Source organism: Drosophila kikkawai, chromosome 2L, assembly GCF_030179895.1.
Source record: "Drosophila kikkawai strain 14028-0561.14 chromosome 2L, DkikHiC1v2, whole genome shotgun sequence".
In the NCBI taxonomy this organism is placed as follows: domain Eukaryota; kingdom Metazoa; phylum Arthropoda; class Insecta; order Diptera; family Drosophilidae; genus Drosophila; species Drosophila kikkawai.
This window is the reverse complement of record NC_091728.1, coordinates 22,627,655-22,640,821: the sequence shown is the minus strand read 5'-3', so window position 1 is coordinate 22,640,821 and position 13,167 is coordinate 22,627,655. Positions and strand designations below refer to the sequence as shown.

The window sequence follows — 13,167 nt, the reverse complement described above, 5'->3', positions numbered from 1 at the left end:
AAGTAGCATGATGATGATTTATAGATCTATTTCATATAGTCTCTGAACCGGATATAACTAGATTAGCTCGCCTAAAAGAGATGTATACTTTTTGGGGTAGGAGATTGCCCTTTCTGCGTGCTACACTAACTTGTAATTCCCTTGTATACCTTCGAAAATATCATGGTTCACAAAAATATGGGTCTGGCATTTCAAGAGTCCTTCCTCGTGTAAACTTGCACTAATTTTCATATCCTTAAGAAGGCTCAAAGTCAGGTGAGGGGTCAACAGCAAATCCATTGAAAACTTCACATATGTGCAAGATTAAGTCTATTGAAAGGCTCAATTTAATGGACAATAGAGCTGAGAGAAATTAACAGGCGAACTTACCTTTGCTTAATAGCCCAGTGACCACAGAATCAGAATCAGACAACAGCCATGTTAGCATATTGGTAATGCTTTAGTTGTGTTTCGGTTTATTCATGTCAATTTGATTTCAATTTGATTCAAAACACAAATTCCATTTAAACACACAGCGATGCTAGTGGCTCTGCGTGTGAGTGTGGGATTAGTTGAGAGTTGTAGTTACATTTATTTTACACATACATATATACGCATATTATAGACTTTTGTATACATTTTTAATACGCCTCGACCAAGATGAAATTGTTCTATTTCTTTCATGTATTCTTTTATTATTTTTTATTTATTTGCTGCTCCTCTGTTTGCTCTTGTGGAACATCAATATTAAATATTTATATTGTATGCTTTGTGTTCTTCCGGTATATATATACTATATATGTGTGTGTACGTATATTTTGCATTTTGATTTCCAATTTCCATATGTCTATATAGTTCTATTCAACCCCGTCTGCAGTTAATGGAAACTGGTTCGAATTTCTCTTTGATTTTCCTTACAATCAGAATTGTTTTCTACTTTTGAAGTATATACTTTTTGACTTAACTTAACCCTTTCCGAATGAATTAATGTTTATCACGCCTAAACTTGCTTTGAAATAAATGCTGTCTTTGCCACTAGAAACCAAGGGAATACAATTTCAGGGGGAATCGCTGTAAATTTGAAATTCACTGAATCTATATACGACAGTTTCTAAGTATATATATTTAGGTATAATTAGGGTTTACGCTTAAAATGTTATTACTACTCGATATGGTGTCTTTCTTTGCCAAGTTCAGCTTTGTTAAAACAACTTCCATATACATCGCATAATGTCCTGGTATCGCTTCCGTAGATTACGTATGTATTTTTAAATGTCTAAAAGAAGCGCGAAACAATAATGGTATTTGCATGCAAATCAGGAATAAGTTGTTTGCTTTTAATATACAAATTAAAATATTACACACGTTTGTTCATTATTTGTCATTGTTCAGTTTTTTCAGTTTTTTTCGCTATAGATTTAGTCGCCTATTCTTGTATAAGTGTTTTTTTTCCGCTTCGATTTCTCCCTTTGTTGGATATATTGAAAGCCTGCCTTTGTCTCAGTCGGGAAATAATTTGTGAACGGTTCCTGAACTGAATTCAATACACAAATAGGTATAGACATCGGTAGATATATGCATGTATGTATATATATATATGTTTCTGTTGTGGTACATCTATAAATTCTTTAAAATTTCTACTGCTGTATACATTCAATTGTTTCTTGTCGGTACTCGATCGGGGAGAGAGATGACCTCGCGTTCTTATAAAATGCATTAAAACCTAGACTGCGCCCCTTCCGCCGCCCTGCTCCCCGCTCTGGTCTGGTCTGATCTGATCAATATATGTGTATATATAGTCCAATACGAGTATAGTATATGCTTGCTGATAGGTATTCGTTTTAGAGAGTGCTCGCGGCACTCGTGATAGGGAGGGCTTTACACTGAAATCCATACGATTATGCTGAGTTAGTTGAGACCTTGACACGCAATATGGGAGTGAGGACTGTGCGAGTGAGTGACTGCTTTCCTGCCCCGTATCCTGCGGCTGGCTGTAGTTGTGGTTTCGGTTGCGGGCTTAAATCACGATTCGATCCATTTAAAAATTCCAACACCTGCCGCCCAAGCACCCGCAGGGTCCTGGTTAGGGTCCTGGGTCCTGGCTCCTGCGTCCTGGGTCCTGGGCAACTTACAGCACCAACCCGTAACCTCAGTAGCCAGTCGCGTCGAACAGATCCGGCAGCACCAGCGGCGGGCAATTGTGCGGACTGCAGGTGACACTCGGCATCTCGTCGGGTGTCACGGCATCCGTGCAAATGCATTGCAGACAGTTGCCCGTATCCTGTGGCAGAATGTCGCCAATTTTATACAGTTTGCCTGCAACGAGAGAGCAACGGAACCGAGTTCGATTTGCAGTTTAAATGGGATTAGGAAGTGAGCAATTGTGACGGAGGAGCAATAAAATGGATGAGAAATGAAGGTGCTGCGAATGTAGAAGCATTGTGATTTCATTACACAGAGAAAAACACAGTTCCCCGGGGGCTTTAAAGTGTAATTTATGTGCGAATAAAGTTGTAATATTTAAAAAAGGATATAAGTTTAATGAAATTAAAATAATCTAAGGTTTAAAAACCCTTTAAAGGGTGCCTGAAAGTATACTATGCAATTTTTAAAGTATCTTATTCAGTGTTAATTTTGTAGCTAACTTTTAAACTCTTTTTAGGTTTTTTTTAGACAAGGTATTTCTGCAGCACCCCCAAATATCAAAAACTTAACTATTAATATGTTAACTTTGATAAAATTAAAAACAAAACTAATAATTTCTAAATAAATAATACATTTTACTGTGAGAAAATTAAAAAAAATAAAAAACTATGCTTATATGATTATAGTTCAGCTTAAAACTCGACATGTTGCAAATCTCTGTGCAGCAATAATCCATCTCGACCCTCGGTGTCTTGCTTGCTTGCTTACCCAAAACATTGCACATACGCCCTGGTGCCGGCGGCGTTGTTGTTATAATCGTTGTCAGGGTGAACGGCGGAACAGCAGTGCTTTGCCCGGGCTGATCCTGATTGTCGACACTGCCGCTCCTGCTGCTGGCTGCCTCTGGGTCCATTGTTGTCCCTGCTGTTCCATTGCTGCTGCTGCTGCTGATGCTGCTGCCATTGTCGTTAACGCCTGACGTTCTGTTGCCATTTGCAATTAAATCCGTTTGGCGATGGGGATGCACATCAACTGCAGTTAGTGTAATGTCAATATTGACAACGCTCCCATTGAATTCGCTGCTGTAATCGTTGTACGAGCTGCGAAAGAAGACGGCATCGCCGCCATTGTCTTTGGCCAGGCCGCCCCTCTCCTCGCTCCTGTTGGCCGTGCCAACATCATCGATTATTGTCGACGCTGGCGTTTCCTGCTCCGAGTTGTCGTCGGGCGAGTTTGTGTTGTCAGCGTTCAGCTCTGTGGACGTCAGCCATCGGTGGAACGCGTCGTCGACCTCCTCCGCGTCATGTCCACGGCGATCATGTTGCAGCTAGCCGGGCCACAGCGGAAAATAAAACACAGACTGTTAATTCAACTTGACTGCATAGTGAAAAAATAAATAATAAACCATCTCGAGCATGAAGGACCCCATTATGGGGAGCGTTTCAGGCTCACTGGACACACCAGCAGCAGGGCAAAGTTCAAGCCTGTGGCGGCCAATGAAGTGGCCAAAAGCCTAATTGGGTGAGCTTCCAGGCTCGCAAAGAGCGCAAAAAAGTACAGAGAGTACAATGGGCTTGGTTATGGAATAGGATTTAGGAATACTTTTCCCTTAAAGAAACATGACAAGTGCAACTTTTTGAATTAATATATCGTCGCTTAAGTAATAACAAGTAGATAAAGGAGTAGTTTTAGGAAGGAAACAAGAAAAATATATATATTTTAGAAACATATTTAATGCGACTTAGAAATGTGTCTGAATGTCTGTAACTTACTGAATTCCCAGCCTTCAATCTATTGAATTGAATTGAAAAGTTATGACTATGGTGGTATAGTTTACTTATCATTTACTAAAACATACACAGCAAACTTCTGGGTATGGTGCCCGCTGCAAGGACCCAAGTCCCGAAGCCATATCTCAAGCAGATCAACTCACATTTGTGGCTGCTACTGTGGCACTAGACAACGTGCTTGTCACCATTTCATTTGTTCTTGTCGCTGCCTTCGTTGTCGCTGTTGTTGCTGATGGTGTTTGTGCTGCTGCTGCTGCTGCTGCTGTAGTTGTCGTTGTCGCAGACGTGGCTGCCGCTGGTCCGCCTGCTGCTTCTGCCCGGGTTGTCATCAACGCCTGCGCCGACCATTGTGTGGGAGCTGCCTTTGGCCGCTTTGTTGGCGGCTCCGGCAGAATATCGCTGTCTGTTTCCGCCTCATCAGGGTTTTTATCGGTGCCCAAGTTGGTGCCTGACTCTGCTGCGGGCCCTGGTCCGACTTCAGCTACCACTGGCGCCTTTTGTCGCGCCAACGCCTCTTGTTGCTGCTGCAAGAGTCGCTGCTTCTCGTGGAGCAAGTGCTGCTGGTGATGTTGGTGCTGGTGATGCTCGTGCTCCTCGGTCTTGTAGTCGTAGTAAAGCAGGGATGGCAAGTTTTCGGGGAAATTCAGGATTTTGCTGGACGAATGCTGGGCCTGGTGGGGATGGTGTTGCTGCTGATGCTCATGCTCGTGCTGATGCGGGGGCGGGGACGTAGCTGGTGGCTGATAATGCGTTGCCTTTGCCGCCTGATTAACAGCCAAGGCGGCGGCACTCCCCTGCTCCTGCTGCGCCGGCAACTTGTGCTGTTGCTCGTGTTTGTGTTGCTTGATTATATTGTAGTTACCACCGCCGTCACTCTGGTGCTTCTGCTTCTGCTGGAGCTGTTGCTTTACGGCAGACTTTTTATAATCCGGCTGCTTCTGCCTGTGGCTGTGGTAAACTTCGTAGTCATTAAAATTCTTTTGATTCTTGCGATGCTTATGCCGCTTGCCAACTTTCCTAGCCGCTTTATGCACTTTTGTTGACTTTCCCGTTGTGCTTTCGTAGCGATATGGATCTGAATAGTCACCCTCACCCTCGCCACCGACATTACCATCGCCATTGCCAGCGACGACTTCGTCCTGGCCAACACCACTTCCTGACGCCACTGCCTTCGCCTTGTTTACATTGGCCTTATCTGCGGGGAAAAAGGCAAAAGTTTCTTGTTATATTATGCATGCCGCACAACGGCCCGAGAACCGAGTGAGAACTAACCGCATTTTTCCCACCAGCAGAAGATCTCGCCGTCCATGCAGAGGCACACCTCGCAGGCATCCAGTCGGGGCACCTGTTCCCGGACGGAAGATAAGGCATATAAGCGTATAATTTGAATGTTTCTCTCAGATGCTTTGCGGTCCCCACACCGACATACTACATATGTACTTATGTATGTGCCCGCAACCGAACAATCAATCACAATGCAAAGCGATTTGAGGGCTTTGTGCTGTCATGAATGAGTAAGGGAAGGCCACATGTCGGCCCATGGAACAGGAAACAGCCACTGATGGCAGACACCGACAGTTGCAGGATGCCGATACCAACACACACACTGACTCTGATACTATAACTTGGGCCCAAACGAGGCACTAATTGAAATCAGGCAAGAGCTTTGTTCAAGTGCAACGAGTTTACGATTTTAAGCAGTGATCTGTTTCTAACAGGGAGAGAGCTCATCTGAATTAGGTTCTCTGTTTTCGTGCAAATTGTGCATTAATGGGGAGGCAATTTCACTGAAACGTAATTGTAAACCACTTATTAAAACAGTTCCAACTGCCTTTGACCCCAAGCCATAGTCTGATAATTGTGCACATCGATATTATTTCATAAGGGTAAAATACTTGGGGCATTAGCTTGTTGTGCACTACTTTGGGCAAAGATTTAGTTATGCTCTAGACAAGCAATGAAAGTAAACCGGACTTTGGGAGTAAAACTACTGTTTCAATGTAGTAAACAAAGTCAGAACATTGTTAAACAGGTTACTTAAGTTTAAAATCCGAAGAAAACCAGAATTCTGTTTGCAGAAAAATTAAGAACTGGCTTCGTTTAAGACTCTTAGACCAAACTAATAAAATAAGCAAGAAGTTAACTAAATTAACCAACACAAAATTACAAATGGCTTTAAAATAAAGGCATTATATGGAGAGTACTGTGGTTTTTACTGGCATATGTTGACATGATTAAGTATTTATGATGCTCCAATTGAAATTGATTTTCTTAACAGATTTTTATAAACTCGGCAATTAGCTTGTGTAAATTTGAAAATTATTTATTAGTTATAATTAATGAATATGCCCTCATTATTAAACGTAGTTTTAAATAATAAATGTATTTGCATACAAATGGTTATGTTGTTCCTAAATTATTATTTGTTTTAGTAGTAATAAAATTGCGTAAATATTTAAAAATTAAAATATCTTAATTATTAAACGTAACCTGTGTTAACTCAGCCATATTATAAAGAATACATTTACATAAAAATGAAATTTCAAAAGTTTTTTTTTTAGTTTTAATAAAATTAATAGTTTCCAACATGAGTTTTTCGGTTCAAAAAAGAAAAAACAAATCCTTTTAAACGAAAGGGAATATAATTTTAATTGTAACCTACCAAGAGATAAAAAAAGAATCAAACTCTCATTTAAAATAAATTAAAACTTTGTTTCCACTTTTCCCAGTTTTTCCTATTCAACAATTTGGTTATTAGAGACTCGTTTCCTATAGAAATTTGCATATCTGATTGTCTAAAAGTGCCTTCAGCGAGGTACAGAGTTCTAGCCTCAGTAGGACATATTTTTTATTGGATTGATTTTGTTGGATAATTATGTGTTAACCGTATTGAAATAATGAAATAGGTATTAAATATATAAAGATTTAGCCAAAGCATGCCATAAGCGTGCCCTTGTCCCTGTCACCTGCAACTTTACAAACCAGCATTACACACTTTCTCAACAATATAGCTCCCACTTAAGTGAAGTATTTATGATCCGGGCTTACTACTAAGGCTTCAGCTTTTTATTCTTTGAGTGTACCTTCTGGCCGTGTGTGTACTTGTGTCCGTTGGTGAAGCAAGCTGCTGCCCGGCTGTGCGGCTCCAAGTCCTCCTCCGTGGGGCTTCCGTCCGCGCCATCCGCGGCAGAAGCCACGCCAATCCCCTGAGCTCGTGGCGAGCCGGACTCCAAGCCGTTATCCTGCTCCTCGTCCGCCCGCTGGCGCTGCAGCTCCGCCTCGCTGAGCATCTGCTGCGAGAGCAGGCGGGCGTCGTACTTGGCCTGGGACTGCGCGGTGTCCAGGTCGTAGGCGAAGTCGTCGTGCTCGTCTATATACTCAAAAGGCAAGGCTGCGTGGAGGCAAGAACAAATGCAAAATAAGCCCGTGCTGACTCGACTCTTTACATGCGCAAAAGTAAGCAGGGGCTGGTTAGTACTCAAGGGTAGGACCTCGACAGTCAATATCAAATAAATCTGTTGTGTTAAGAGGTAAAATAATGTTAATGTTTTGCACAAAACCAAGGTCCACCCTGGTACACACAAACAAAGGATCTGATCTGCAAGCTGTTGCCACCTCACATGTGAAATTCTCTCAAAATTTCGAGGGCCATAAACGGTAGCTGGCGTCGCTGGCATTTTATTATGCATATTTGATAAAATATCATAAAAATAAGAAGTGAAATAAATCACAGGCCACATAAAAGCCAGCGTTGTGTGTGCATACGTATGTTGTTTTATGGCAAACAGTTGTCATTAAATCAAAAGGCTGCACTCATTATGACATAAAAGCGGCGAGCTGGGAAAGGCGACTGGCAAACGGAAAATGGAAAATGCGAAATGTGAAAGCGTAAAACGCTCATAAAAATTCAGAGCAATGTGCCCTGCGTAATTTATGTAATACAGATTTAATAAGGCTGTAAAATGAATTCGCTCTCCTTATTCCGGGCAGTGGCTTGAGCCCGTGATGGAGGGACTCCTTGGACTGCAGACTCACCCTCGCTCCCGCAGAGTAATCCCAAAACGGTGGCCACCAGCAGACAGGACCTCAAGGAGCTGCCGTTTGTCATGCTGTCGCTCCTAATAATCCCGGGCAGAGTCTCACTTTCGGCGGATTTTATGGATGGCATTGCACTTTCCTGGCTGCACATTACTTGCACATTTCTTTGCTTTTTCGCTCTTGGCTCCTTTTGGATTTTAGAACTTGGATCACTCACACACACACACACTCACACAGAGCCGCAGGGACTCGGCGGGACAACCTTCACCGCTCTTTCGGGCTGCTCCGATGTTTGTTTACGCTCCTTCCCCGGCTGTGTTTACGTTAGCACTTTATACCCGTACCGCAGCTGCTGGTTTTATCTCACTCGAGTTGTTTGTTATTCTTAGAATGCACACTTGTACTTTTTCATGTCGCCACTTCTCGGTGAAAGGCTGCATTCACAATGCGCCTCTAAATGGGGCGCCACCTCGAGTAGGCAGCGATTTTCGCAGCCACGCCAATTTATGAAGGCTGAACAGAGGACGTGGAAAGTAAATGTAAATGGAAACCCAACTACTGCCATTAGGCCCCCGCTTATATTGAATTTATTTTGCCAAGTTCCTAATGGCACCGCCGTGATTCGTTTTCCCCCGCGCAACAACTCCTTTCTCGGCTCCGGCTACGTGCCTGGGGAAGGCGAAAGGACAAGCCAACAAGTGTTTCCCCCGGAAAACGTGCCTTATGTAATCAGCGAGGGAAGCTGCGGCAGCTGCGATTGCCACGATTGCCACGATTGCTACGTTCTGCGGCAGGCAATGCGAAATGAAATTGAATCCCATTAACTAATCATAAAGGAGCCTGGGCGGCCCACTACGAGTGCTGGCTGAATGGCCCGGGTAAATGCACTGTCAATTCACTTAATTTATGGCCAGGGGGGCGCCAAGCCGGGCTTAGCTAGCCAAACAACAACAAACAGCAGTCGAGCAGCAGGTTCGAGGCAGGTGGAGAGTAGAGAGAAATCAGGACGTAAGCTGGTCCCCCCAACAAAGCACAAAGCACGGTAGAGATGGGGAGGACTTCCGCAGGAGACGGAAATCCATGCCAGTCCCGGACCGGCCACGTTTGAAGTGTGGGAAATTAGCGCCGTGCCAGCGGCAGGGCCCACATTGATAGATGAAACAAAGCTGGCCTGGTCACCATAAGTTCCAATAAAGCTGGGCAATATTTAATTTACTTTTAATTTGCGACAATATCCGGCCAACTCGATTGGATTCCACCTGCACTTGCCGCCACTCGTTTAATGGGGAATTCCCTGAATTATTCGCTGGCTCTTTAATGACTTTTAGTTTTGTCGCACTGCTCACTTTCCGTTTGTTTGCATTTAATTAATGCGGCCAGAAAGGCACACGATATATATATATATATCGAGAGAGAGAGCGCGCAAGATTGAGTGTCTCTAATTACATTTTATGTTAATTGAATGCACTTGGCGCCCGAGAAACTATGTGGAACTTCGCTCGCTTCGGCCTCAGACATCGGCATCTGTCCGTCACACACGGCGGCTACGCGATAACTGAATCCTCGACGCCCACTGTTGCTGCGGATGCTGAGTCCTTTGTATTTATTGCCTACAACTCAATCTCGGCTCTCTTGCGCTCTTTCTCTCTTGCCGGAGAGCGCTCTCTTCGCCGTTATGAATGGGGGGCTGTGCGCACTAAACACAGCTCGCGTTCTGTAGAGCGTTCGTTAACAGAGTCCTGTTAGCTCCCTGTTAAAAGGATGCCGGGCAGGGGATTCATGCAAATTGCATTAAAGTGAATCAGTTATGTGCCGTTATTCCGGCCTTTTTGCTGGAAATTGCATTTGCCCCGCCGCCAGTTTGCCATTTTCCACTCTTCCCACTTTGAGTCGCGTTGGCCTGACCGCATTTAATCATCCCTTTGGCGTAATGCAAAACAATATCAGGTGCCGGTGCTTGAGCGCAGATTTTCGATTTCGATTCCGCTTTCGCCGCACTTTATTGTGGAGAAACGCATCCTTTCTTATCAGAAACTTGTGCACTAAACAGATATCCAGTTGGATAAGTTAATCTAACAAGAATGTTAACTATGACTAGGACTTCGCTATTAGAGTTAAAATCAAAATCAATAATTATTTTAAGGAACACTTTTCGGTTTCTATTTTGATTTGATCATCTTAAGAATATTATGGAAAAATTGCGTAATTTAGAAATCATATAATATTGTCATACCTCGGAGTTAATGGAAAACAACATAGCTGTAAGCTTTTAACCAAAATTTTCACAAAATTTAAATTTAATTTAATAACTTCTATGACAGACGTAATATATATGGTGGTCTGATCTTGTTCTTTGACTATATAATTATATATGTATTATAATACCTGTGATAGAAGGCAAACTATCTGAAAAGTTTTATTCAGTTATGTAGTTCAAAAACTAAGAAACTAGTAACAGACTTAAGGATTTATATAGATATAATCGGCTGCTTATCCTGATCAACAATATACATACAAGCTTTATATTACTTCTTCAGTGCGTTGCAAACTTATACCTAAAATCAATATGGCCTATGAAAGAATATAACTAAAATATAATATAATATTTAACTCTAGTAACGACTAAATTTAGTTAAAAAAAAACAAAACTGTAAAGTACATGTACAAAGTGGCTGTATTTTTATATATGTAGTTGCTGTTTCAAACTACCTGAATATAAAGGTACAAAATCAAATTGCAGAATACTCCATTAAAAGTTGTTCGTTGCCTAGCAAATCGGGCATAAAATGTCCTTTACTATTGATCTATTGATCCTTTTTGACGTGAAAACTTATGGACAACGGATATGTCTAAACTTTCCTTTATCCCTACGAGGAATTCTTGGGTCAGGACCAGGGGCCCGCTTGTTAAAGTTCAGTCTTAAGCACCGTGCATAAAGTGTAAATATGTAAATGACACAGACACCCACACACATACACACACAGGATACAGGCTGTCAGCAGGACTCTGAGGCCGTTGAGTGACAAGCGATGCTTGGTGCTGCCGCTGCCGCTGCCATTGCTGCTACTGTGAAGCTTGTTAGACATTACAATGCGTGTTTGTGTCAGGATAACTGTCAACAGTTGCCGTTGAATTCGTTCATTGCCCCGCCACGCCACGGCGCTCCTCTTTTTATTTTTCACATTTGCTAATTTCTTTTGTACGTTTTCGAGATGCTTAACAATGTCATGCATTAACATAAAATAACAATGGCTCGTCCTGGAGCAGGCTGCCTCGCAGCTCGGAGCCCGTGCAACAGTTGGCATCGAACAGAAAGGCCAACATAAATCATGGACAAGTCCCCACGGAGCGCAATCGATTCACTTCTGGCCATGTGAGCAGCGCCAATTGACCCATCCTGCAGGCCGAGTATTTATATTTATGTGCATGCAAATTGGATCCCTCTGAGCGTGCAAATGTGCTGAAAATATTTATGTCGCCATGGCTAAATATTAAGCCCGGCTGACAGATGCTGCCGCTCCGATATGAATATAATGTTTGCCAAAGCAATTATCTTGTATCGCCGCAAATGTGCAAATTAAGCGAAATCCTAATAAGCGGAAAGCGAATTTGAAAACATTTATCTACAAGGCAAATACTTAACTATTGATAGTATTTATAGATTTATAGGCATTTAATTAAAAGCTGCGGCAGGCCATTCTAACCGAGGTAAATAAATGGCCGCGTTTGGTTTTGGACACGTGTAAATGGGCAGTCGAATGAATGCATTAATTAATTAAAATAACACTTTCTGGCCAAACACTGCGCGAAATGGGCTTTTGTAAAATGTCAGGGCTTGTCCCAAATAAATCTTGGGCAATTGTTTGGAAAATGTAATAAAACCGTCAACGGCCTTCCGTCGGATTTAATGTTGTAACTTCCATTGTTTCGATTATGACTGCAGCTTAGGCGAATCCTTTCTTGGCCCAAACGAAAACAAAACCTATCACAAAACTTGGCCCATAAATATTAAAGCATATTGTTTCAAAATTTCAGCTGGGGCAACCTTGGCGGGGCCATAAAAGTGATTCATTTAATTGGACATGTGCTCGCTGGGCGCGATCCCAAGGCAAGGCGACCTAAGTTTATGCAAATTAAATTACAATTATAAATTCTGAGGACCGGCCCTGCGCCTGAGCCTGAGCTGGCCCTGGGCAAGTGGCCAGCTCCCCGACAGCCACCGCATTCTGGGCCTAATCTCAGGGCAGCCCCGGGAGGGAATTACACTTGCAAATGCCATATGCCAGATGTAAATATTTAAAATGCTAAGACACATCTGACACTCGAGTCTGCAGCTCTTTGACAGACGCTCTGCTCGGTGGTATTGTTGAATAATCTGCCTTTCTGTCCCGCATCAGCTGGCTGTTTATGTTGGGGATTCACTCGAAACGAAGGCTAAAAGCACTTGGCGTAAGCCTCTCGGCATCTGCGATTCCATAAGCCCCACGAACTGAGAGTCTTAATCCCCGGCATGATCCTGACATTATTTCAATCATAATTGAGAATTTTATAACAGACAGATGCGATTCCCGATAACTCAAGTCTGACAGCTGTGTTGTTATGTGTGTCGAGGAAATGCATTTCATTATGCCTGCAGGACACCGCAGGACAATCACCGGCGGCTGGAGCTTGATTTCGATGGCCATTAAATTAAATTGATAATGCAATCGAAGTGAATTGCATTTGCACACTGGCATTGCTTTTAAGCAATTAAACAGAAATGGCTTGAAGGTGGAGCGAGGCGACATTTCTGAATTAAATTCGCTTCCAACGGAGAACGAACTGTCGCCGAGCACTTGGCACGATAAAAGCGCAAAAATTGGGTGTCGAAAATGTTTAAAAGTTTTTCCTTGTACCAAACAGAAGTTGGAAAAGTGAAGCCATGCCCCCTCACGCATCCCCCCACACTCAACAGGCACACCCACAGACGGGCGGCAGTGTGTCTATATACAGTGGATCGCAGCTTATTTCGTGCAGTCAAGAAACTAAAGTATAAATCATCACTGCTGCTCTACCATAAGAGATATCGAAACAATTTAAATGCAGTGTTTTGAATCAGATACCCTACATTTTAAATTAAAAAAAAATATCTTCCCAATTAATAAGAACAAACAATAATATTAAAAAAACAAATTTATGACCTTTTTTCACGCCGCAGCTTATTTCGTGCAGCTAG

At 42.6% G+C, this 13,167-nt stretch overlaps 1 protein-coding gene across 2 annotated transcripts; it reads right to left on the bottom strand.

Moving 5' to 3' along the window:
• Positions 1 to 432: 432 nt before the first annotated feature.
• LOC108080699 (uncharacterized) lies at positions 433 to 9,514 on the bottom strand. Of its 2 annotated transcripts, none has more exons than XM_041776023.2 (7): positions 9,169 to 9,514; positions 7,950 to 8,465; positions 6,998 to 7,305; positions 5,187 to 5,259; positions 4,058 to 5,109; positions 2,893 to 3,451; positions 433 to 2,295 (listed from the first exon to the last, which is right to left on the bottom strand). In XM_041776023.2, the coding sequence occupies exons 2-7, from the start codon at positions 8,101 to 8,103 to the stop codon at positions 2,129 to 2,131; spliced, it is 2,313 nt and encodes a 770-aa protein (XP_041631957.1). In that variant the 5' UTR covers positions 8,104 to 8,465; positions 9,169 to 9,514; the 3' UTR covers positions 433 to 2,128. The 2 variants fall into 2 exon arrangements, with proteins under 2 accessions (XP_041631957.1, XP_070145193.1); XM_070289092.1 differs by having other exon boundaries at positions 9,399 to 9,514.
• Positions 9,515 to 13,167: the final 3,653 nt, after the last annotated feature.